Source organism: Gracilinanus agilis, chromosome 4 (assembly GCF_016433145.1).
Source record: "Gracilinanus agilis isolate LMUSP501 chromosome 4, AgileGrace, whole genome shotgun sequence".
Classification (NCBI taxonomy): Eukaryota; Metazoa; Chordata; class Mammalia; order Didelphimorphia; family Didelphidae; genus Gracilinanus; species Gracilinanus agilis.
Window position 1 is genome coordinate 102,580,627 of NC_058133.1, and position 26,043 is coordinate 102,606,669.

Sequence of the window (26,043 nt, forward strand, 5' to 3'; positions counted from 1 at the left end):
AGGCAAAAGAAGGCTAGGCAAAGAGGATTAAGTGAGATTTGCCCAAGTGACACAGGAAGTATCTTAGGTCAAGTCCCCTCTCTTTCCTTAAGATACAAAATAATTTATTACTTTTTTCTCACTTAAAAAGAATCTTTACCTTGTATCTTAGAATCAATCCATTTTGTTTCCATGGTAGAAGAATGACAAGGAGGCAACTGGGGTTAAGTGACTTGCCCAGGGTTACACAGCTAGGGAGTGTCTGAGGCCAGATTTGCCCACTACCTGTTGCTATGAAATACCCTAGGGTCATATAGGAATATAATGCCTAGCACATAGTAGGTCCTTAAAAATCCTGCTTTCCAAGATTTTCTGGATCTATGCCTAATGTTCTTTACACCACCACCACACTACCTCTTGCTATGAAATATAGGCACTGGGGAGAAGTTGCAGCAAGCAGAGTTAGGCTCAATATAAGGGAACCAACCCTTTCCTAAGAAGAACTGTTCTTAAGTGAAATGGGATCCTTTGAGAAGTAATGAGTCCTCCATTATTAGAAGTCTTCAAGTGGAAGCTTTCTGAACTCATACCAGCAATGTTGTCTCAAGGGGATTCCAATAACCTCGGAGGTCCTGCCCAGCTCCCTGTTTCTGTGCTCCTGTGAATCAAGCTTCCTGGGGTTGGGCACATCCCTGGAAATGGGCTCAGCAAAGAGGAGGCCCCCAGGATCTGGGGGTGAGGGACCAGAGCTGTTACCTTGTTCCTGAAGGAATCTGCTTGGATGGGATCCTCAGCTGCCAGAGAGATGCTGCTGAGCAGAATGAAGAGCAGGATGAAGTTGGTGAACCAGGTGGCATTGACAATCCGGTGACATAGTACTCGGATCCTGGCGAAAGGAAAGGGAGGGAGGTGCCCTGGTGAGCGTGAGACAAGCTTAACCTCTCAGTGTCCCAGTGATTATCCATTGCAAATAAGCTGAAAAATCCTAGGATTTAGGTTGGGAAGGGACCTCAGAGATCTTCTAGTCCAACTCCTTTAACTGGTATGATGAGGAGCTCCGACACTGAGAAAGTGATTTGCCCAAGGTCTCTCAGGTAGTGTCAGAGGTTGAATTTGAACCTGTATCCTCTGATTCCAAATACAGCACTCTTTGCTTCCCCCACCCCCTTTTTAACATCCTTATCTTCTATCTTAGAATCAATACTGTGTATTGGTTCCAAGGCAGAAGAGTGGTAAGGGCTAGGTAACTAGTGTTAAATGACTTACCCAGGGTCATTCAGCCAGGAGGTAACTGAGACCAGGTCTCTAGGCTTGGCTTTCAATTCACTGAGCCACCAAACTGCCCCCCAAATACATTACTCTTTCACCAGTGCTGTCTACCCATCACCATAAACGGGGAGTTCCCACATTGGCAGTTTCCTACACTAATGAAAACATAGATTTGAGTCTCCCCCAATTTAAAAAAAAATTAGAGAGGAGGGCTCAGTGGATTGAGAGCCAGCTCAGAAATGGGAGATCCTGGATTTGAATCTGGCTTCAGACACTTCCTAGCTGTGTGATCCTGGGCAAGTCATTTAACCTCCATTACCTAGCCCTTATCACTCTTCTGCCTTGGAACCAATATACAGTATTGATTCCAAGATGGAAGGTAAGGGTTTAAAAATAATTGGAGAGTGCATCACCTACTTATTGGTAGGGCTGAAGATGAAGAATGAGCTGGCTTCGGGCATGGGCACTGCTTTTTCTTTCAGCTGTAGCTCTGCCAAGGGACGTGGCCGAGGGCTGAGTGGGATCTCTGGCTCTTCTTCCTCATCGTCTCCTGTGTGGGATGGGAAGATTAGGGGGGAAGGAAGCAACTGAGGACAGCAGTCCAGCTCTGATGATAACCCTCCGCCCCGAGAATTCTGTTTGTTCTCCCCGACCCCATCAGCTCTGTCAAGGTCATAGATCTTAGAGTAATAGAATATCAGAATCAGAAGAATGTAAGCTCCATGAGGGCAGGGAGTGTTTTGTTTTTATCTTCATGGGTCCAGTTCCTCGGCTGGAGTAGGTGAATAATAAATGTTAGAGGAACTGAATCGAGTTGAACTAGTCTAGGCGATAGCCTCTAGATCGATGAACCTATGAATCCCTTTATTCAACAGAAGAAGAAAGTAGAGGAAGTGGTTTCCCCAAAGTCACAGAGCTAACAGGTTTCACACCAAGTCCTCTGACTCCCAGCCCTATGGCTCTACCCTATCAGGCATTCCGAGGTCAAGCCCAGAAATATCATCCCTCACCTCGGCTCCCTCCCAGTAGCTGGTCCTTTTGGCCAGCATGAGCTGGTGGCAAGTTGCCCAGGATGAAACATGGAGATCTGCCCAGGGCATCAAGTGTCAGTAGTTTGCAACTCTCGGCAGCTTCCTTGACCTGCTGTCACCCCAAGGGGGAACAATGGTGCTGAACTGTCAAAAGCAGAAGACAGCTCCTAATGGGCGGGGGCTCTGATGAGGGCTCTCTGGACTGAGGTGAGTAGGGATAGAGAGGGAAGATGTGTGGAGCTGCAGAAAACCCTTCACAGTGAGTTTACTCTGAATCTTGAAACTCTCCTGCTAAGACTGCCCAGAAACAGTCTTGGGGGATGATCCCTGGTGTGGAAGTCTGATTAGCATAATCCCTGGAGCCTCAGTTTCCTCATCTGTAAAACAATGAGGGTGGACTAGATCATGTCCGTAGTTCCTTCCACCTGCACATTCTCTGGCTGTGTTCAGTCATTTTTGACTTTTCATGACCCCATTTGGGGGTTTCTTGTCAAAGATTGCTGGAGTGGTTCGCCACTTTCTTCTCCATCTCATTTTACAAAGGAGGAAATTGAGGCAAACACAGTTGAGTCATTTGCTCAGGGTTACAAAGCTAGTAAGTGCCGGAAGCCATTTTTGAACTCTGGAAGATGAGTCTTCCTGACTTTGGGTCTGGCATTCTATCTACTGTGCCATCTAACTGCTTCTATGGCTAGAGAGGAGATCTAATACGTTCCCTAAGTGAGGGATACATAAGCCCCAAGAAGTAAGGGACACAGAAAACTGAAATTAGTTAGGGGATCACTTATTTATTTATTTATGTATTAAACCCTTACCTTCCATCTTAGAATCAGTACTATGTAAGGGCTAGGTAATGGGGATCAAGTGACTTGCCAGGGTCACCCAGCTAGGAAGTATTTGAGGTCAGATTTGAACCTAGAACCTTCTATCTCTAGACCTGGCTCAGACCACTGAGCCACCCAGCTGCCCCCATCACTTATTTATTTTTTTAAAAAAAATCCTTTACCTTCTATCCTAGAACCAATATTGGTTCTAAGACAGAAGAGTGATAAGGGCTAGGCATTTGGGGTTAAGTGACTTGCCCAGGGTCACCCAGCTAGGAAGAAGTATCTGAGGTCCTGAACCCAGGTCCTCCCAACTTCAGCCTGGCACTTTATCATCTGTGCTACTTAATTACATGGTTTCTATTTTGTCAGATAATAAACTTTATAAAATATAATACTTCAAGTATTGCACATTAATTTTTTTTAAACCCTTGTACTTCGGTGTATTGTCTCATAGGTGGAAGATTGGTAAGGGTGGGCAATGGGGGTCAAGTGACTTGCCCAGGGTCACACAGCTGGGAAGTGGCTGAGGCCGGGTTTGAACCTAGGACCTCCCATCTCTAGGCCTGACTCTCACTCCACTGAGCTACCCAGCTGCCCCCCATTAATTTTAATCTTACAGTCTGATGTCCTTATTTTCACAGATGAGGAAACCAAGGCATAAAGAGGTAAAGATTAATTCTGAGCTTTAATCTAGCCAGGGGTTGCCATGACCAAAGATTTCAACACATTGTGGCCAACCGTCTGACGATGAGTCTGTCTGCTTTTAGTGAAAGCCTTCAGACAGCAGATTGGATCTGTTGCATTTAATATTATTCTTGAAGCTTTTCCAGCCATCACAGAACTTGCTAGGACTTGGTTCTAGAACAACCTTCAAGTACCCCAATTGGCCTAATAATACATGCAAAAGGAACTAAATGGATGAAAAACGCCTATTGCCCAGAGAATGATATGCAATTAGACGGTTAGTCTATTGAGTTAATATATAAGTTAATATATAAATTCTGCAGTTAGTATTTTGCAGGATTGATTGTACCTCTGCACTACAATAATAATAATAAGTTAATATATTAGTATATAAATTTAGGTCAGGGGACTGCAGAGGGATTTGGAATTGAATAGGAAAAAGAATTTTCTCTTCCTAGAGTAGATAATATATATTTAAACTCTTGCCTTCTGTCTTAGAATCAATACTAAATACTGGTTCTGTGGCAGAAGAATGGTAAAGTCTAAGCAACTGGGGTTAGGTGACTTGCTCAGGGTCACACAGTTGGGAAATGTCTGAGGTCAAATTTGAACCTGGAACCTACTGTCTCTAGACCTGGCTCTCAATTCACCTAGCTGCCCCCTACACAATATTTTTAACTTCCCATTCCTTCCAGAAGCAAAATTCCCTCTTTTTAATATAAATATTCTCCTGATAATGCCCTATGGCCCAACATCTCTGAGGTATTACAAGTGTGGCTAACCCAAAAGGCAATGGGAAAATAAAAACTGGATGGGTACAAGTGACCTGCAGTCTATTCTCAGTGGTGGTCTCTGCTCAAGAAATGAGCTTTCCTTGCCGGGCTCAACTCATTCTGAGCTTTAGCAATTCTGACACTATTTTTACAGGACTATGCAATGATCTCATAATAATTTGATGTTGTTTGCCCTTGCTTCCATCTTCTGTGCATATCCTTAACACTTAAGTTGGTTGGTGGATTTCCTCTGCAGGCTTCTTGGGGTTGTCAGACAGTTCCCATTTTCCTCCTTATTGGAATCATTTCCCCTTGTGGCTTCAGAGTTTCATTCTTGAGTGTTTTTTGACATCAAGGCTAAATTTACTTCTTTGCTGCTTCCACCCCTCTGTGGCCAAAGAGAATACATCGAATCCCCCTTTCCCATGACAGCTTTGAGGCTGGGCAAAGAAAGCTTTCGTGTTCCTCTCTGAATTGGCCAGTCAGCATTTGCTATGTGCCAGGCCATGGGCTAAGTTTCTTGGGTCTTCTCTTTGCTAAATTAGACACTCCTGGTGCCTTAAGCCGATCTTTATAGGATGTGAACTCAAGGCCCTTTATCATTCTGACTCAACCTCTGGGAGCTTTCCAGATAATTAATAATCTTCCTAAATAATGGTACCCAGACACAAACACAATATTTCTAGCACTGGACCTGGCTTAGAGTGGTTGCTTCATAAATGTCTGAATTAAATCAGTAAGTCAGATCAAAGCTTCTAGAGTACAGTAACAAATGGATAACAAATTTTAATAATCTCGTCTAGGGCATGAGACTACGCATGCCTCGCCCTAGCACCCAACATACTTGTTGAAGTTAATTAGAAATAAAAAGCTCTTCTGTGGATCTAGTAGGGGAAGACAGCCTGGCAAAATAACTTCTTGGAGTAAAGGAGCATTTGGGCCACAGAAGGGAAATCTTTTTCTCTCAGGGCCCCCATTTGGAGGTTGTCTCTTAAGAATTCTGGGAAATTTTAACATAGGTAGTCCCTAATATGAGGGAACCTTGACCTACAAAGTTAACGTGCCATGGGATGTTTAAGTATTAGATAATCTGTTTCAGCAGGTCCTGGTCCTTATGGTCCTCCCACTTTCAAGCCTAATCCTCACCTGGAAAATCAGCTGATGGGTATGGATCCTTTATTTCATTGACATTGGATTCAAACTCATCCACTTTCAGCTGCAAGAAGACAAAAAAAAAGGTAGGTTGTGCAGATGGGGAGACTGCCACTCCAGGAAGCCATCTTCCAACATCTCCAGGCCCCTTAGACCTGTAGGATTCAGTGTAAGCCTAAGCAAAGGCAGGGCAAAATCATGCCTGGTTTCAGAGACAGAGGAACTCTCCTGGGGGAACAGTCGACTCGCCTTTCCAAGAGGAAACAGCAGAACACACACCAGCCTGGGCTGTTAAGTGAGGTAATCTGAACTTATTTAGGATCCTATGCAAAGGCAGAGGGATGACCTAGTTGACCTTTTGAAGTCCCATCACTTCCCAGGGACCTGAAAATGTCCCTAAATGAAAATCCTTACCTTAGCTGTGGTGGGGATACCTTCTCCCCTGGCTTTCTGTTCTAACTTCTTGGCCAGCATCAACTTCTCTTCCTCAGACTTATCTGGGAGACCCCTAAATTAGAAATTTTAGTAAGATCACCCAGTAAACATTGTACTATGTATCAGGAACAGCCCCAGAGATACAAAGAAAGGCCAAAATATTGTCCCTGCCCTCAAGAAGCTTATGTTCTAATGGGGAAGACAGTGTGTAAATAACTAGGTATGTACAAGATACATCTATTATCTGTTTATCTGTCTGTCTGTCTGCCTGTCTCTCTGTCTATATATCTTTTCTTTGTTTCTTTGTTTGTTTTCTTTCTTCCTCACTCCCTCTCTTTTTCTGTCTTTCTCTCTCCTTCTTTTTCTCCTTTCTCTCTCTCATATATTCTTCCTTCCTTCCTTCCTCACTCCCTCTTTCTTTCTCTTTTTCTGTCTTTCTCCTCCTATCTTTTTCTCCTTTCTCATATATCCTTCCTTCCTTCCATCTCTCTGACAAGAAGGTGTCTCAGTAAATTGAGGACCAGGTCAAGAGATGGAAGATCCTGGTTTCAAATCTGGCCTAAAACACCTCCTACCTGTGTGACCTTGGGCAAGGCATTTAACCCCAACTGTCTAGCCTTACCACTCTTCTGCCTTGGAACCAATACTTGGCAATTATTCCAAGATAGAAGGTAAAGGTTAAAAAGAAAAGAGATATATGATGTGTGTATAAGTATGTATATATACATGTGTGTGTCAATATCTAAATCCACATATAGATCTATCTGGATAGATTAGACAGCAGCCTGAGGCTGAGTGAACAATTAGGAGGCCATCACAATAGTCCCATTGGAAGGTAATGAGAGTCTGTAGGAGGGAGGTATCTCTGGGAATAGAGAGAAGGAGAGATGTATAAGCAGGGCTGGGAAGTTAGAAATGTTGCCAAGATTGGATATGGGAAGTGAATCAAGAGATGAGTCAAAGATGGTATCGAGACCATGACCTGAGATGCCTGGGAGGATAGTACAACTCAGAGAAGGATAACTTCCCATTAGCTGGATGAGCTGTTCTTATGATGCCAGACTATGGACAAAACTTCTGGGGGTGGTATATCTAGGAAGTAGGGAGATATTATGTGATATCATTGGAAACAGGGTTAGAATGGTCTTTGTTTAAATAATCCTTACCTTCTGTCTTAGAATTGGTAGTAAGTATCCATTCCAAAACAGAAGAGCTATATGGGGTAGGTAACTGGGGTTAAGTGACTTGCCCAGGGTCACATAGTTAGGAAGTGTCTGAGGCCAGACTGGAACCCAGGACCTTCTGCCTCTAGACTTGTCTTTCTATCCATTAAGCCACCTAGCTGCCTCTAAGAATGGCCACTGTTTTTTTTTAAACCCTTACCTTCCACCTTGGAGTCAATACTGTGTATTGGCTCCAAGGCAGAAGAGTGGTAAGGGTAGGCAAGGGGGTGGGGGGTCAAGTGACTTGCCCAGGGTCACACAGCTGGGAAGTGTCTGAGGCCGGATTTGAACCCAGGACCCCCCATCTCTAGGTCTGGCTCTCAATCTACTGAGCTACCCAGCTGCCCCCAAGAATGGCCATTGTTAATAGTATCCAACTTCCTCTAGAAGAAAGGACTTGTTCAAAGTTAAGCTTGTGCCCCAAAGAACTTCTTTGTTGAATTGTGTCTTCCTTGAGTAGTCAACACACACATCATCAAGATTGTCAAATCTTGTCCTTTCTACCACCACAACATACTTCCTATACATCCTCTTCTTTCTAGTCACCCAGCCACTAACCTAGTACAGACACCCTCAGCTTCCCAATCGGTTTTCCTACTTCTAGTTTTGCCTTACTCCAATTCATCTTCTATTCAGTTGCCAAATGACATTCCTAGATTGCAACTCTGACCTGTCATCCCCCTTTTCACCTTACTTCACAAACTCAGGTGGTCCCTATTACCTTCAGGATAAAATGTACTGTTTGGCTTTTCAAGCCCTTTACAACCTAGTCTAGGGGTTGGCAACCTTTTTGGCTGTGAGAGCCATAAACACCACATTTTTAAAAATGTAATTTCGTGAGAGCCGTACAGTGCTCACAGTGCGGCTCCTGTAACAGCGCCTGAAAAAAAATGGACTTTATGGCTCCTGCAGAAAGAGCCATATGTTGCCGGCCCCTGACCTAGTCTGTCTGTCTGTCTGTTTCTCTCTCTCCTCCCCTTGCCCTTTGGTCTTAAAATTAATACCGCTTCCAAGGCAAAAGAGCAGTAAGGGCTAGACAACTGGGATTAAGTGACTTGCCTAGGAAGTGTTTGAAGCTAGATTTGAACCCAGTACCACCCATCTCTAGGCTTGGCCCTTTATCTTCTGAGTCACCTAACTGCCCCTCAGCCTTTTTAATCTTATAAACTGCTCCTTTTCATGTCTCTGCAATCCAGAATGCCCATCCTCGCCAAGACACCCCATCTCCCAGCTCTTTGCCTTTGCATCATCTGCTTTTCCTTCACTGGTTCACCTTCTTGGCATCCTTTAAGACTGAATCTAAATTCCATCTTCTACAGGTGGTCTCTGTCAGTTTCCCTCTCCTCCATTCCCTTCTCCTTGACCCCCATCCAATCACTCTCTCTGTATCTTCTCTCTCTCTCTCTCTCTCTCTCTCTCATTATTCTCATGCCATGGCCCCCTTTAGAACTTGGGCTCCTGAAGACCCTGCTTCTACCTCTCTTTGTACCCCCATCACTTTGCACAGCATCTGGTATNCTCTCTCTCTCTCTCTCTCTCTCTCTCTCTCTCTCTCTCTCTCATTATTCTCATGCCATGGCCCCCTTTAGAACTTGGGCTCCTGAAGACCCTGCTTCTACCTCTCTTTGTACCCCTATCACTTTGCACAGCATCTGGTATACAGTAGGTGCTTAATAAATGCTGACTGCCACATCCTGTGGCTAAGCACCCCAAGGCTCAAGCCCCAGGCTGAAGACCAGCACACTGACTTGGACATCTTCCTGCGTTTCTTCTCTTCGGCCTTGGCTTTCTGGGCGGACGTCAGGCTCTCAGCCTCAGCCAGGTTATCCACAGCAATGGCCAAGAAGACATTGAGCAGGATATCTGGGGAGGAGAGTGCTAAGGAACTAAGTGTCTTGGACCAGGTGGGGGAAGAGAAACCCCCGAGGGGAGGAGGTGACTTCATGCTCCCATTGACCCAAAGTCTATCCTTCTTCACATCTCTCAGACATCATCTGTGAAGCGGATGAATTTGGACCAGAATGGTCTTTGAGGACCCAACAGGTCTAGCCTTATGATCCAGTTGTCTTTTTTCTCTTAACCTCACTGTTTTCCTAAATTTTACAAAAGGAAAAGGACAGCGTGGGTTGGGGTATCTGCTTTATAAAGCCATTTAATGTTTTGTATGAGCAGCGTTTTTTTTGTATTGAATTTTAAACTTGTAAACTAGGTATTAAGTTTATGTTTTAGTTTCAAGAATTTAGGTTTTTTTCTCCCTTAGTAAATGGTTCGCACAATATGATAAATGTAAAACAAAACAAAACAAACCCTGATACTAAGTATTGGTTCCGAGGCAAAAGGGCAGTAAGGGCTAGGCAATGGAGGTTAAATGACTTGCCCAGGGTCACACAACTAGGAAGTATCTGAGACCAGATTTGAATCCAAGTCCTCCTGTCTCTGAACTTGGCTCTCTTTCCACTGAGCCACCCAGCTGTCCCTGGTCCAATGATCTTTTGGCAGGGCTGGTGCTTAGTGACACTAGAACAGTGTACTCTGGGGAAATTTAATCTGGGTATAGCTATCCATCCCAGGGGACTTCGTGGGTGATGCTCTTGAGATTGAATCCCTTCTCTGTTCAGAAAAATAACAATAACCATATGGCACTTGAGGATTAAAATTAACAATCTTATAATTTTATTATAATAATCCTATGAAGGATATGGTACAAGTAATATCATTACTGGAGCAGCTAGGTAGTGCAGTGAATAGAGTGCAGACCCTGGAGAGCAGAACTTGAGTTCAAATTCAGCCTCAGATATTTATTAGCTGTGTGACCCTGGGCAAATCACTTTACCCTGTTTGCTTCAGTTTCCTCCTCCATAAAATGAGCTGGACAAGGAAATAGCAAATCACTCCAGTGTCTTTGCTGAGAAAATCCCAAATGGCACAACAGGGTCAGGAATGACTGAATAACAACAAAAATCTCATTAGCATTTTATAGATAAAGATATTGAAGGTCAGAGTCACTAAAAAATTTGTCCAAGGTCACACAGCTTGTCAGTGTCAAAAGAGAATTCGAACCTGTCTCCCAATCCCAGGTCCATTACTGTTTTCACTATACTGTAATAGCTCTGAACACATGAAGGATATTTAAGAGGTAAGACAGGAAACTACTTCCATGTGAAATCTCTGACTATAAGGAAAAGAGCTTCTGAATGTGGGGCTTCAGGTAGGGGGATGCTGGTGAATGTTTTAACAATTGCCTCTCCAGGTGGAATAAATGATTAAATCCAAGTTTAATCTGCAGTATTGATGTTTTCTCTATCTCTTTCTTAAATTTAGACAATCAACAACACAACACATTTCCTTTGGAACATTTGCAGCTTCCTGGTTTAAATACTCACACTAAAATTTTCTTTTTAAACCCTCACCTTCTGTCTTGGAGCCAATACTGTCTCCAAGACAGAAGAGTGGTAAGGGTAGGCAATGGGGGTCAAGTGACTTGCCCAGGGTCACATGGTTGGGACGTGTCTGAGGCCAGATTTGAACCCAGGACCTCCCGTCTCTAGGCTTGGCTCTCAATCCACTGAGCTACCCAGCTGCCCCCACTAAAATTTTTTAAAATCAGTTCCCTGGTGCTGAGCTGGCTCCAGCCCACTCTGATTAGCCCCCACCCACCCATTCCTCTCTCTTGGATTTCTGTCGATTATGTGATGGACAGCAAACTGGATTTGGAATCTGATGAAGTAGTTTCAACAGGTAGCCCCATAATGGGGCAGCTGGGTAGCACAGTGGATAGAGCACTAGGTCTAGAGTCAGGAAGGACCTGGGTTCAAATCTGGCCTCAGACACTTCCTGGCCATGTGACTCTGGGCAAGTTGCTTAATCCCAATTGCTTAGCCCTTCCCCTTCTTCTGTTTTAGGATTGATACCAAGATAGAAAGTAAGGGTTTAAGAAAAAGTACTTGTGTGACCCGGGGCAAGTCATTTCTCTCCTGGCCTGAGTTTCCTTCTCTGTAAAATAAAGAGGTTGCACAAATGGATGCCTAAAATCTCTTTCGGCACTAACATGCCTAGACGTAGTTCCTCCCACCAGTAATAGGTTTCCCTTGGTCATATGGTCACGTGTTTTGTATGTGAGAATTTCCTTCAGGCTGAGGGCAGAGACTCCCTTCTGGCCAACACTCAGTGGAACCTGCCTGTCTGTGGGTTGGAGGGGATGAAGATGTGGGGCTTGCAGGGTGACAGGGCAATGGCAGTGGGGATGGGATGGAGGAGGATGACTGATGAGGGAGAGTGGACCCCCACCACCCTGAGCCTCCGGGAGCCCTTCTGAAAGGATACAGTTACCGCAGATGAAGAGGATGATGAAATAGATGCAGACTAGCACCCCGGGATAGGAGGGCCCGCCATAAGCCATTATGCCATTGTACATGATGGAGTTCCAGTCTTCACCGGTCAGGATCTGGATTTGGGAGAAGAGGGAAGGGCAGGTGTACATGATGGGGGAGAGAGAGACAGAGACAGATACAGAAACAGAGAAGGAGAGACAGAGAAATAGAGACAGACAGAAAGACAGACAGAGACATAGAGACAGAGACAGAGACAGAGAGAGACAGAAAGACAGAGGCAGAGACAGAGAAAGAGACAGAAAAGCAGAGAGAGAAAAAGACAGAGAGAGAGGAGAGAGAGAAAAGGAGAGACAGAGACAGAAAGACAGACAGAGACAGAGAGACAGAAAGACAGAGACAGAGAAGGTCAGAGAGAGAGATAGAGACAGATAGAGATAGAGACAGAGATAACAAGAGAGAGAGGCAGAGACAGAGAAGGGGAGATAGGGAGACAGAGACAGAAAGACAGAGACAGACAGAGACAGAGAGACAGAGAGAGACAGAAAGATAGAGACAGACAGAAACAGAGACAGAGACAGAGAGAGACAGAAAGGCAGAGAGAGGCAGAGAAAGAGAGGAGAGACAGAGAGAGACACACACACACACAGAGACAGAGAGAGGCAGAGACAGAAAGACAGAAACAGAGATAGAGAAAATGACAGAGAGAGAGGAGAGACAGAGACACAGAGAGAGAGAGAGAGAGAGAAAAGGAGAGACAGAGAGAGACAGAAAGACAGATGGAGAGACAGAAAGACAGACAGAGACACAGAGGTCAGATACAGAGACAGAGACAGATAGAGGTAGAGACAGAGATAACAGAGAGAGAGGCAGAGACAGAGATAGAGAGAGATAGAAAGATAGACAGACCCACAGAGAGAGTTTTCTAAGTACTCTTCCTTTCTCCCTCTTCCCACAAACAGGTTCTCCCAAGAGAATTAAGCCATGGCAAACTGCTAACTTCCCTCCGCTCTGTGCTTCATAAATGCAACTCTAAATTCCTTGAGGGCAGAGCCCATTTTTGCCTTTTCATTTTTACATCCCTGGCCCTTAGCATCATCTGTCATGCAATACTTTAACCTCTTAAAACTGGACTCCCACTGCATATACTGCCCAAGGGCTTCTGGAATGCTTCCTAAACCAGATTAAAATGTAATTGGGAAATGTTTAACAAAATTTAAATACAACAAAACATAGATGATATCAATATGACTTTTTTGTACTCCTGCTGGGATTCTTATCTATTAAGTATTCAATGGCCCTCCTTTCTGTTTGAATTTGACACCGCTGGTTTAAGGCATAGTTGTTGAAACGTTACCTTTTTTTTTTTTAAACCCTTAAGTTCTGTGTATTGGCTCCTAGGTGGGAGAGTGGTAAGGGTGGGCAATGAGGGTCAAGTGACTTGCCCAGCGTCACACAGCTGGGAAGTGTCTGAGGCCAGATTTGAACCCAGGACCTCCCGTCTCTAGGCCTGGCTCTGAATCGTTACCTTTTAAGACAAGTTGTTCAATAGTTTTTCAGTTGCATCTGACGCTTTTGACTCTATTTTCTTTTTAAAAATTTCTTGGCAAAGATACCAAAGTAATTTGCCATTTCCTTCTCCAGCTCATTTTACAGATGAGGAAACAGAGGCAAACGGGGTATGACTTACCCAAGGTCACATGGCTAGTAAAATGTCTGAGGCCAGATTTGAACTCAGGAGGATAAGTCTTGCTGACCTCAGGACCAGCACCCTATCCACGGAGCCACCTAGCTGCTCTGTTTTTTTAAATGATATTTTATTTTCCAAGTTACATGTAATAACAACTTCCCACATACCCTAGCTGTCCTTCTTACACTAGGGTAGGGCAGCGAGGTAGCTCAGTGGATGATTAGGCCTGGAGTCAAGAAGACCCAAGTCACTTCATTTTCCTCATCTGTAAAATGAGCTGGAGAAGTAAATGGCAAACCACTCCAGTATCTTTGCCGAGAAAACCCCAAATGGAGTCACAAAGAGTTGGACACAACTGAAAAATGACTGAAGAGCTCCTTACAATGGATGCTTTCTTTAAAGAAAGGAAGCTGAGATTTTAACTTTGGTTCCCAGGGGTGCTATGGGGTTAGCTGCCCCATCCCACTCTTGGCCCCCAAAGAATTATGAATCTATTGATACTCTAGAAAGCTACTGGCCATGCCACATTCCTTAAGAAAATGACCAGACATCCTTTGTATGAAATATATTTTTCCTGGACACATAGAGAAGTTGTGGAACAAGAAGTGCTTTGATTCTCTCTTATGTAGATGGTAACACTGTTTGTGGGGCCAATCAGACCCCTGCGGGATTACTTCCATAGCAGGCTCCTATAACAAGGTGGTACACATCAGAAATAATCATAGATTGGGGCAGTTAGGCGGCTCACGGATAGAGAGAAAGGAGGACCTGGGTTCAAATCTGGAATCAGATATTTCCTGACTGTGGAACCTTGGATAAGCTGCTTAATACCAATTGCCTAGCCCTCGCTGCTCTTCTGTCTTTGAATTAATATTAGGACAGGAAGTAAGAGGTAAAAGATTAAAAAGAAAATGCTTAAACAATTGTAAGTAATTTGGGGTTTGTGGTTTTGCGCATCAATTTTCCCCCACTTGTTTATTTAAATGGTTTTTGTTGGTGGTGAGAGGTGCTAAGAATTTAATAGAAAAAGAAAAGAAAAGGCCTGTTGACTAATTGATCATCTGCCATTTTAACTGTAACCCAGCTGGATTCCTGAGTGTCAAAGAGCCGCCATACCTGGAAGACACTGATGAGGGCCTGGGGGAAGTTATCGAAGGTGCTCCGCCTCACCTCTGTGTCCTCAAAGTCATACTTGCCCCCAAAGAGTTGCATGCCCAAGAGGGCAAAGATGATGATGAAGAGGAAGAGCAGAAGGAGCAGGGAGGCGATGGAGCGGATGGAATTGAGCAGAGAGGCCACCAGATTGCTCAGAGATGTCCAATACCTGAAGGAAGATGAGACACAGGTGAGTAGGAAGCCTTCCTCCTTCTGCAGCATCCAGACTGGGGACTCCTTAGGATTAATGACAAACCTGTCCAACTGACTGAAGCACAGAGGAGAAAGGACCCACACAGGGCTTTGTGCATAGTCCATGCTTTAATAACTGGTGGCTGAAATGAACTGACTAATCAGAGAGCTGGAAGTTCTGGGTTCAGTTGCTATTTTATAGGTTAATAGAATTTAGAACCTGATTACAGGAGTGTGCTGTTAAATGTTTAATAATGGGCTTCCCCTCCCTCCTAAAAGGACTCAGGATACACCCCTATTTAATATGAATTATTACAATTTGTCTCCCTCATGTTTTGGTCTATAGACAATCTACAAAATAATACACGAAGCTTTGATTTATAGTATTTGCTGGTTTTCAAGGAATAAATATTTACACTGAAAATTTAACAACCAGCCTTTTAGCTGCAACACACTCATGACTCCTTTTTGCTTGTTGTTGCTTGTTCAGTCGTGTCAACTCTTTGTGATCCCATTTGGGTTTACTTGGCAAAGATACTGGAGTAGATTGGCATTTCTTTCTCTAACTCATTTTGCAGATGAGGAAACTGAGGTCAATAGGGTAAAGTGACTTATCTAGGGTCACACAGCAAGTAAATGTCTGAAGTTGGATTTGACTCAAGTCTTTCTGGCTTCAGGGCCAGTGCTGTATACCCTGAGCTACCTAGCTACCCATCTATTCTTAGAGATCATCTACTCATTTTATGTATGAGGATTGAGACCCAAGAAGGTGAAATTTACCCAAGATTTCTGGTTTCTCTCTCTGTCTCTCTCTCTGTCTCTCTCTCTGTCTCTCTCTCTGTCTCTCTCTCTGTCTCTCTCTCTGTCTCTCTCTCTCTCTCTGTCTCTCTCTCTCTCTCTCTNTCTCTCTCTCTGTCTCTCTCTCTCTCTCTGTCTCTCTCTCTCTCTCTGTCTCTCTCCTTCTCTCTCTCTCCTTCTCTCTCTCTCTCTCTCCCTCTTTCTCTCTCTCCCCTCTCCTGTTCTCTCATCCCTCCCTTTTCCTCATGTGTTCTCTCATCCTTTCTCTGTCTATCTGTCTGTCTGTCTCTTCTATCTTGTTCTCTGTCTCTTACTCTTGTTCTCATTTTTCTTTCCCACCTCTTTTTACCTTTATTTTCTCCCTCTCTATTCTTTCTTTTATTTTCTTCCTGGCCTACACTTTCTCCACTCTCACTTATAGTCTCCAGTTTATGGAAGTAGCTAAAGCAATGATAAGAACAAGGGTAGGGAAATGAGTTTTAAAGGAAAAAGAGTAATTTTCATTCAAACTGAACCTAGATTTTGGTCTAAGTGAAAAAGGAAAGTATGTGTGTTGTAGCAGGTAGAGCACTTGGGTTCAGGAAGACCTGGGTTTGATTCCTTCCTTAGACACTGTATGACCCCAAGCAAGTCACTTCAACTTCTTTCAGGCTCAGTTTTTCTATCTGTAAAATGGGCACAGTAATAGCATCTGCTGGCAGCTAGGTGGCACCGTGAATAGAGCTTAAGGTCTGGAGTTGGGAGGACCTGGGTTCAAATCAGACCTCAGAGACTTCCTACCTGGGTAGATCACTTGACCCTGTTTGTCTAGCTCTTACCCATCTGTTTTAAAGTTGTTACTAAGACAAAAAAAATAAGGGTTTTAAGAAAATAATAGTACCTACTGCAGAGGGTTGTTGTGATGATTTAATGAAATTTAGATCTATATGTATTGCTTGTAAACATTAAAGTACTACAGAAAAGTTAGTTCTTATTCTTCATACAATAGCAAAAGTGGGGGGGAAATGGAGGAAGATAGGATTGAGGAACCCAGAATTTGGATAGACTCTGGTTCCAAGCAGATGTCCTTGAGTCTCTCCTCCCCTGTCCCTCCCCCTCGCTCCCCTGTCCTTACTTGGTGATCTTAAAGAGCCTTAGAAGGCGGATGCACCGGAGGACGGAGATGCCGAGGGGTGTCATGATCCCCGACTCCACCAGGATGATCTCGAGGATCCCGCTGCACACCACAAAGCAGTCGAAGCGATTGAAGACAGACATGAAATACTGTCGAAACCCCAGCCCGTACATCTTCATCAGCATCTCAATGGTGAAGAGAATCAGAAGCACTCGGTTGGCCACATCTGGGGGGCCAGGAAAAGAGTCAGGGGTCAGCGGTCAACGCCAGGATCACTTTCCCATCCACATTTTGCCTTTTTGCTACCGCTGTGCCTTTTTCTTAACTGCTCCTTCAGTACTATTCTCCAAGTTATTCCTTAAGCAGTTTTTTTTTTTTGCCCTCAAACTGAGAGCAAACTTTGTCCTCACTGTGAATCTTTCCTCACTAAAACCCACCCAATCCAGAGGATCTTCCTTCAGTGCTTATGTACAGCAAACCTTCTCTAAAATGGGTCTAAATTGAGGGAAGCCAAACCTAGGTGAATTCATGACAAATCTTAATTATAACCTTTATGAGGCAGTGTGTATAGTGGCCAGAGACTGGCCTCAAAGCCAGGATGTTGTTTAGTCATGTCCTCCGACTCTCTGTGACCCCATTTCTTGGCAGACACTGGAGTGGTTTGCCGTTCCTTCTCCAGATCATTTTATAGATGGGGAAACTGAGGCAAATGGGGTTAAGTTACTTGCCTAGGATTGTATCTAGTAAGTATCTGAGGCTGGATTTGAACTCAGATCTTCCTGACTACAAGTCTGGGGCACTATCCACCACTTCATCCTAAAGGTCCCCCACAAAGCCAGAGAGACCTGGGTTCAAGTCCCACCTTTCACATCCACTGGCTTTTATGTTCCTAGACAAGTCACGTAACCTTCTCAAATAATTCTCTTAAGACACTATGTTAGGGGCAGCTGAGGGGTTCAGTGGATTGAGAGCCAGGCCTAGAGATGGGAGGTCCTGGGTTCAAATATGACCTTAGATACTTCCTAGCTGTGTGACCCTGGGCAAGTCACTTCATCCCCACTGCATAGCCCTTACCACTCTTCTGCCTTTGAACCAATACACAGTAGTCCTCTATCCATCTCCTCTCTAGTCCTGCCTTTCAGTGCCCCATACACAAAGGATGCTAGTCCATAGGTTTAAGAGGCTGCTTTCCTTCATGCTACCTAATTATGGTAAAATATTGACCTGATTCATGGGAGTCCAAATCAGGAATCCCATTAACTACAGCCCCGAAAATTCTTCCCAGTGATCTGTTTTCATAGGACAGATCTCATTTCTAATAAGATAAAATTTAATAGAAACACAGAAATAGACTATAATGAATATAATGTAATAGACAATAATGAATATAAGGGTTTAGTGGCTAATAAACCTAAGACAGGGAAATGAAATTGTTATTCTAATAAAACTGTAGGGAATATTTGATAGCTGTTTGCTACCACCCTTCCCCATCTCCAGGGTTGGATCCACTGATCATACATACTATATACTACAAGAAGCTCTCATTAGGTTAATAATATTAAAATATTTTGAAATAATAAATAATTAGAAGAAAAACGAATAGTATATTTGTCTTAGTTTTGGAGGGAGGAAAAAATTATGCATCAAATAAGTGAAATAAATTATTGAATACAAAATTAATGAGTATTTTTACACAAAGAAGAGAATGTTTACATGCCAACAAGGAATGTCCCTAAACTAAAAAGAAAATAGACAGAAATATATATGATGAATGCATCAGAAAAATGTATCAGAAAAAGTCTGATACTCAGAATTTATAAGGGATTGCAATAAATATCTAGAACTCACCCTCCAGTGGAGAAATCACTGAATTCCCCAGGGGCAGACAAGTTTTGAAAGTGGAAATACCAATTGTTAAAAGATAATATTTAGAAAGTGCTTAGCATAATGCCTGGCACATAGCAGATAGTTAATAAATGTGTATTTTCTTCCTTAACAGCAACCTGGAAAACTGTTTACATTTTCTAATAATTAGTCAAAGGCAAATCCAAATAACTTTAGGATACCATTTAAATAGTGCCCCAAAGGAAGCAAATATAATCAAATTTAATACTGTAACCATTGCAAGAAAACAGATATTGTTGTGACTATATATGAGTATGAAATCTTTAGATAGGCAACCATCCAGAGTAGGCACGATGTCAGGAAGACCAGGTTGAGTCACTTAACCTCTAAATGTCCCAAACAACTATTTAAGCACATTTGTCATAGAGGACTCGTGGGCTGCATTTGTTTTTTATTTTTTAATTTTAATTTTGAATATTTCCCCATAGTTACATGTTTCATGTTCTTTCCCTCTCCCCCAAACTCCCCTAATCTCCCTTAGCTGATGCACAATGCCACTGGGTTTTACATGTGTCATTGATCAAGAAATATTTCCATATTATTGATATTTGCAATAGGGTGATTGTTTAGAGTCTACATCCTCAATCATATCCCCATTGAACCATGTGATGAAGTAGTTGTTTTTCTTCTGTGTTTCTCCTCCCACGGTTCTTCCTCTGAAAGTGGCTGGTTTTCTTTCTCTTAAGTCCCTCAGCTGGGCTGCATTTGTTGAGAGAATTTCAACCCTGAGGGTTCCTTACCAACAAAGTAATCCCAAATCCAAGACCCAACCCCACTCCAGCCCCACCTCCTTTGGTTTTATTCAATTAGAGTCATTAATTGATTATACCTATTGACACAATCATCCCATTTTGGGCAAGGTAGGCTGTAGAAACTATTAAAAAAAAAAACCTATCTTTGCAAAAATATAGCAAGTTTATATGTAATAACGAGAAACTAGAAGCAATGCACAATGCACATTGAATAAATGATAGTATATGAATTTAAGGGCACCTAGTTGGCACAGTACTCCAGGCATGGAATTAGGAAGACATATTCCAGAGGCTAAATCTGGCTTCAGACTCTTATTAGCTGTGTGACCCTGGGGAAGGCACTTAACCCTGTTTGCCTCAGTTTTTTCATCTGAAAAATGAACTGGAGAAGGAAACGGCAAACCACTCTAATGTCTTTGCCAAGAAAACTCCAAATGGGGTCATGAAGAGTCAGATACGATTGAAAAATGACTGACTCAAACATATAAATACCATTGTGTATTTTTGTGTTGTAGAAATGACAACTATGAAGAATAAAGAGATATAGAAAGCTTCATAAAATGACATAATGAAGATCAGTAGAAAAATATACATAGACTATTAAGCATGTTATAAAAACAAAGACCATAGAATTTTATCAGTCCACAGACAGATTTGGGAGGGGAGCCAGAGAACATGTTTTATAGTTCTATTTTTTCTAATTTCATATTATTTTAAAAGGAAATAAAAATAATTGTAATTTTAGGATTTTATTTGGAGTTACTACACATTTGAATTTGTTAATTTGATTATTAACATTTACTGAAAGTGTTAAGTTTATTTTAAAAATATTTGTTGATATCTATTATTTTTATATCACCTATATTTCCTACACAAGCTAGACAGCTAGCCTTGTAATGAAGAGTTTTTAAAAAACCCTTACCTTCCGTCTTGGAGTCAATACTGTGTATTGATTCTAAGATAGAAGAGTGGTAAGGGCTAGGCAATGGGGGTCAAGTAACTTGCCCAGGGTCACACAGCTCGGAAGTGTCTGAACCCAGGACCTCCCATCTCTGGTCCTGACTCTCAATCCACTGAGCCACGCAGCTGCCCCCTGAAGAATTTTTTAAGGGAGAAAAAAGGCAAAGTATTACTTATAATCAACAAATTTAATAATAATAAATATAGAGTCCTAGAAAGGTTTAAAAATTCATCCGAGAAAAAACAAGATGGAGAAAAAGCTACAATTTTGGTTGTATTAAAAATGTCTGAGATTTAAAATGGATTATAAACTTAATGTTGGTCAATAGTTGGGGCAAACTGAAATGTTAATTTAATCTTTTTTGTCATTCAATCATTAAATAAAACCAAAAACAACCCTTATTTCCTGTCTTAGAATTGGTTGGTTCCAAGGCAGAAGAGTGGTATGAGCTAGACAACTGGAATAAATGACTTGCCTAGGGTCACACAGCTAAGAAGCAGCTGAGGTCTGATTTGAACCTAGGACCTTCCATCTCTAAGCCTGACACTGAGTCACCCAGCTGCCCCTTATATGTAGTTGTTTGCCTGTTGTTTACACCTTTAGATTATGAGCTCCTTGAGGGTAGAGGCTGTTCTTTGCTTTTCTTTGTTCCTCATCTTTCTCTCTTTTTTTAAACCCTTACCTTCCATCTTGGAATTAATACTGTGTGTATTGGTTCTAAGGCAGAAGAGTGGTAAGGGCTAGGTAATGGGGGTCAAGTGACTTGCCCAGGGTCACACAGCTAGGACGTGTCTGAGGCCAGATTTGAATACAGGACCTCCCATCTCTGGGACTGGTTCTCAATCCACTGAGCCACCCAGATACCCACTTCCTCCTCTCTTAGCACAATGTGCAGCACATAGTAGGGCTTAATAAATGCTCACTGACCAAGGGAGGAAGAAAACAACATGGCGACATCCACCTGCCTACCTCTTGATAACATCATCCATTTCTGACCTCCCCTTGGCTCCTCTTCTTCCCACCAGCCCTTTCTCACCTTGCAAATGGGTCAACCAAAGGGGCTGGAGATGGTGTTCTGAGGCAATGGACAGAGTGTTGAGGGCCACAATCAGGATCACCAGCCAATAAAAGGTCTTGGATTTCACAACCTCTTGACATTTCCGGCGGAAGATGCGATTCCACTGCCTCCAGTGACGGCTGTAAGATGGAGAAAAACAAGGATGTGGGAGATCCAAAGCCTTTGGTGCCTTTGTGCCTACCTCCTGTATCTCCCCCATTCTTCATAAGCAAACCTATTCGGCACCTGCCTTCTAATTCCTCCATGTCCACCTGTGAGTTTTCTTCCAAATTATGTCTAACAGAGGCATATTTGTGGGGAAGAGCATATTTCTCATAAAGTCATGGGCTTCGCGAATGGGGCTATGGAGTGAAACTCCCTTGACTTCTATTCCTATGCAATGGTGTGCCTGAAGTGTGGAACAGCATGGTGGAGGTGATGGCGTAGGGAAGTCAAGACACTTTGGAGAGGAGCCAAACCAGCCTATGGACCTTGGCTCTGACAGCAAATGCCTCTGGTCCCCACCTCCTAATGGAGGGAGGAGGAAGGTAAGTTTCATCATTGGTCTTGTGGGATCAAAAGGACCCCAAGGTGGGAGCAGCCAGATTCTGAGTGGATAGAGAGCCAGGCTTAGAGAAGGGAAGTCCTGGGTTCAAACCAGGTCTCAGACACTTCCTAGCTGGGTGACCCTGGGCAAGTCATTGCTTAGCCCTTACCACTTTTCTGCCTTGGAACCAGTATACAGTATTAAAATTAAGATGGAAGGTAAGAGTTTAAAAAAAGGAAAAAATAAAGGACCCCATGGTTCTCTCCAGGAAAGAGAAGAGAGAGAAAAAAAGAAGAGAGAAAAAAGAGAGAGAAAAAGAAGAAGAGAGAGAAGAAAGAAAGATTTAAAAAAGAAGAGAGAAGATGGTCGTGTAAACATGGGAGAAAATGCTCCAAATCAATAACAATAAGCCTTATTCAAAAGAAGACAACTCTCGAGTTTTAGTTCACATTTAGAAAGTGGGCAATGATGATAAAAGATGCCAATAGTTAATACTGGAAGGATTGTGAGAAAGCAGGTACACTAATCCATTGCTAGTAGAGTGAGAAAATAATATAGAACCATGTTAGACAAGTGAGGAAATTGTTTATATTTGCTAGTATAGCGATACCATTAATGAACATAAGAGACGGGAATAAGCACTTTTATGGGGATACATGCCAGGAACCGTATTGAGCTTTTTGCAACTATTATCTCATTTGATCCTCTCAACAACCTTGGGAGGTAGGTGCTGTTATCACTCCCATTTTGCAGTTGAGGAAATAAAGACAAGGAGAGATTGAATGACTTGCCCTGAGTGATATAACTATTGTGTCTAAATTTAAATTCAGTTCTTCTCAATTCCAGACCAGTGCTACTACTTTTTTTAAACCTCTTTAGGACTTTATTTATTATTATTAAATTTCTACTACGCCACCAGATGCCACATAAGATCATGGAGCTAGAAGGCAGCCTGTGATGCCTAAAACATTTTCCAAAGTTTTTGGGTCTGGGAAGGTTAAATAATTAGTCCAAACTTGTACAGGTGGACAATCCCACAGAGGTGAGATTTGAACCCTTGACTCTAGACCAGTGGTTCCCAAACTTTTTTGGCCTACTGCCCCCTTTCCAGAAAAATATTACTTAGCACCCCTGGAAATTAATTTTTAAAAAATTTTAATAGCAATTAATAGGAAAGATAAATGCACCTGTGGCCATCACCACCTCCCTGGATTGCTGCAGCACCCACCAGGGGGCAATGGCGCCCACTTTCTACTATGTTATGCTAAGGATGGATCCAGAGAGATCAAAGACATAAAGACCTTTGTAGGCATCAAAATCTCAGGACTGTATATTTTGTGGAAGAAAATGATTGAACACAAAGCAAGTGCTCATCGATGGGGGAATGGTGTGATACACACCTAGAATAGTATTACACAGTACAAAATTTTAAAAAATGAGAAATTCAGAAACTCTTGGTTAGACTTGTAAGAACTACCTCAGTCTAAACGCAAATTGAAGCACACCATTCTTCACTTTGTTTCATCTCTGTGTGTTTTTATTTTTGGGTTTTGTTATTATAGGAGTATTCTCCCATAATAAGGACCAACATCCTGATTGTATAACCCTGGGTAAATCACTTAATCCCCATTGGCTAGCCCTTACCATTCTTCTGCCTTGGAACCAAAACATGACATCGATTCTAAGAGGGAACGTGAGGGTTTAAAAAATAGTATCAATATGGAAATATGTTTTCCATGATCATACATGTATAACCCAGATCAAGTTGTTTATGTCTTAGGGATGAGGAAGGAAAGGGAGGGAGAGAGACAATTTTCTCACAGTTTCAAAAAAAAACATATTTTGAAAATTATTATATGTAATTAGAAAAATAAAATATTAAATTAAAATAAAAGCAACTGACTCAGGATGAGATAGGAAGAACCATGGAACAATATACACAATGGCCACCATGACATCAACGAAAAGAAGACTTAAAAATATCTAACTTCAGATAAAAATTCAGCTGTTAGTTTTGATCCCAGAAGACCACTGATGAAACTGACCTTCCTCCTCTCTCCAACAAGAGGCTGAAGACTATGATACAGAATGGGGCATACCTATCATCCACATGATCTGGGTGGGGCATAGTTTAGCTTAATCTAAGTACTTTTTTGGCACAAGAGAGAGTTTCATTGGGGGAGGGGGCATTGGGAATGTGGGAAAGTACATGTGACATTCTATACTTTGGGTCCACCATTGGGCAAAGAATTAAAACCCAGATCCTTCCAGCAAGTCAAATTTAGTGCTCTATCAATCACATCACATAGCTTTATACTATGCTGGATATGAATGCTTTCCCTGGAAATTGTTCCCCCCATGTTTCTCTGAGGCAGCTGGGTGGTGTGGTGGATGGAGTGCTGGACCTGCAGTCAAGAAGTCCAGAGTTCAAATCCAGCCTTAGACACTTGGTACCTGGACGGTTCTGGACAAATCATTTAACCTCTCTCTTGTCTCCATTTCCTCAATTTAAAATGGGGATCATAACAATGCCTGTCTTGCAAGGTAATATCATGAGGATAAAATGAAATAATATTTGTAAAGTGTTTAGCTCTGGCACCAGCCACTTTGGAGGTGCTTAATAAATGGCTTATTTTCTTCTCTTTCTCTCCCACCTGTCAAGTTTTGTACAAATACCTATTGTATCTGTGCTACTTCTCAGAAAATGTCAGGTGTGGGGGGTGGGTAGGAAAGGGGGAATTGCAGGGAGGTGGTAGGGGATTCAGAAAGGGTGATTCAAGGAAGAAATGAACTCAGTGGACAATTTGTCATGGTGGTTTTGGTGGCTAGTGGGGTGTCTGTTCTTTCCCTGTTAAAAAAAAAGGAAAATAATTCTTGAGAAGGATATGCTGAGAATTGGCCATTATCAAACTTTCCAGGTGAGATATAGTAATTCCAATCAGCCCATGCCCATACCAATGTGCCCTACTACGCTTAAAGAAATGAGAAGGATCAGGGAAAAAACAATCAGAGGGCAGCTAGGGGGCTCAGTGGATAGAGAACCAGGACTGGAGACATCAGAGGACTTGGATTAAAATCTGGCTGCAGATACTTCTTTAGCTGTGTGACCCTGGGCAACTCACTTATTCTGTCTTAGAGTTGTTACGAAGACAAAAAGTATGGGTTAAAAAACAAGCACACAAACCAAAAACCAACCAACCAGTCCCTCTGGTCTATTCCTTTCAGGTCTGGGTGGAATCTCTATGAGGGAGGGGGTCCCCTGATGAATCATAAGTCGTGGGTAGTGGACACTTTCCTACAGCGAGGGAATGTGGAAAAGGGCTGAGCACAGAGGCAGGGGATCAAGCATACACATACTATGGAGTCGGAGAAACTGGATTGGAAACCAGGCTCCCTTACACAATCCCTTTGTGACCTTAGGTATGTAATTTAACCTTGTTGGGTTTCAGTTTTCACCTCTATTAAATAAGAATGTTGGCTTTGGTGTCTCTGAGGTGCTTCCAGTTCTAAATCCTATACTTCTCTGGCACATTTTGCAGACTAGTGGAAAGTCGGTCGGTCTAGAAATTTGGAAAACTAAACAGCAGCAGTTGAGTTTCCAAACTGGGTAAATGAGGTAACTTCCACGGTTTCCTGAGGATGGACAATGTAGAGTCATTATGTCTACAGTAGGTTTTGTGGATACTCACAGAAATTGGATAAATTTGTTCAAGCCTTCGATTTCATAGAGGCTCTCTGTGTCTGAGCCTCCTTCATCTGATGACAGCTTCCCTAGAGACCCAGAAGAAATGGTTAGCCAAACAAGCAGATGGATACTACCACCTCCGAGGAACTTTCCCAGATACACAGATGTGGAATGCTTTTCCAGAGCAAGACCCCTTTACAGGACAATGTTTTCCCAAGATATAGCTGTACTAAAGAGAAATGGGCGTAACCTGGGGTTTAATCCAAATCTGGGGCATTTTGTGGGCATCTGCATGACTCAGGATTGGTGGAGAGAATGTTGAGCAAGAAAAGTTAAGGACCATTAAGAGCTTTGAAAGGAAGAGCCAATGGTAGATGATATCCTTTTGCCTTGGAACCAGTATTGATTTTAAGAACAAAGGAGGGAGAGAGAGAGAGAGAGAGAGAGAGAGAGAGAGAGAGAGAGAGAGAGAGAGAGAGAGAGAGA

General features: G+C 42.7%; 1 protein-coding gene across 1 annotated transcript in view; it reads right to left on the reverse strand.

The window, feature by feature from the left end:
- CACNA1S (calcium voltage-gated channel subunit alpha1 S) overlaps positions 1-26,043 on the reverse strand; it is a 104,209-nt gene that overhangs the window by 44,727 nt on the left and 33,439 nt on the right. The window contains exons 9-18 of the mRNA XM_044674579.1: positions 25,562-25,643; positions 21,305-21,465; positions 16,651-16,876; positions 14,508-14,715; positions 11,697-11,817; positions 9,122-9,236; positions 6,130-6,223; positions 5,710-5,779; positions 1,666-1,798; positions 736-865 (exon numbers count right to left, since the gene is read on the reverse strand). Coding sequence (XP_044530514.1) covers positions 736-865; positions 1,666-1,798; positions 5,710-5,779; positions 6,130-6,223; positions 9,122-9,236; positions 11,697-11,817; positions 14,508-14,715; positions 16,651-16,876; positions 21,305-21,465; positions 25,562-25,643 — 1,340 coding nt within the window. The remainder of the gene's footprint in view (positions 1-735; positions 866-1,665; positions 1,799-5,709; positions 5,780-6,129; positions 6,224-9,121; positions 9,237-11,696; positions 11,818-14,507; positions 14,716-16,650; positions 16,877-21,304; positions 21,466-25,561; positions 25,644-26,043) is intronic.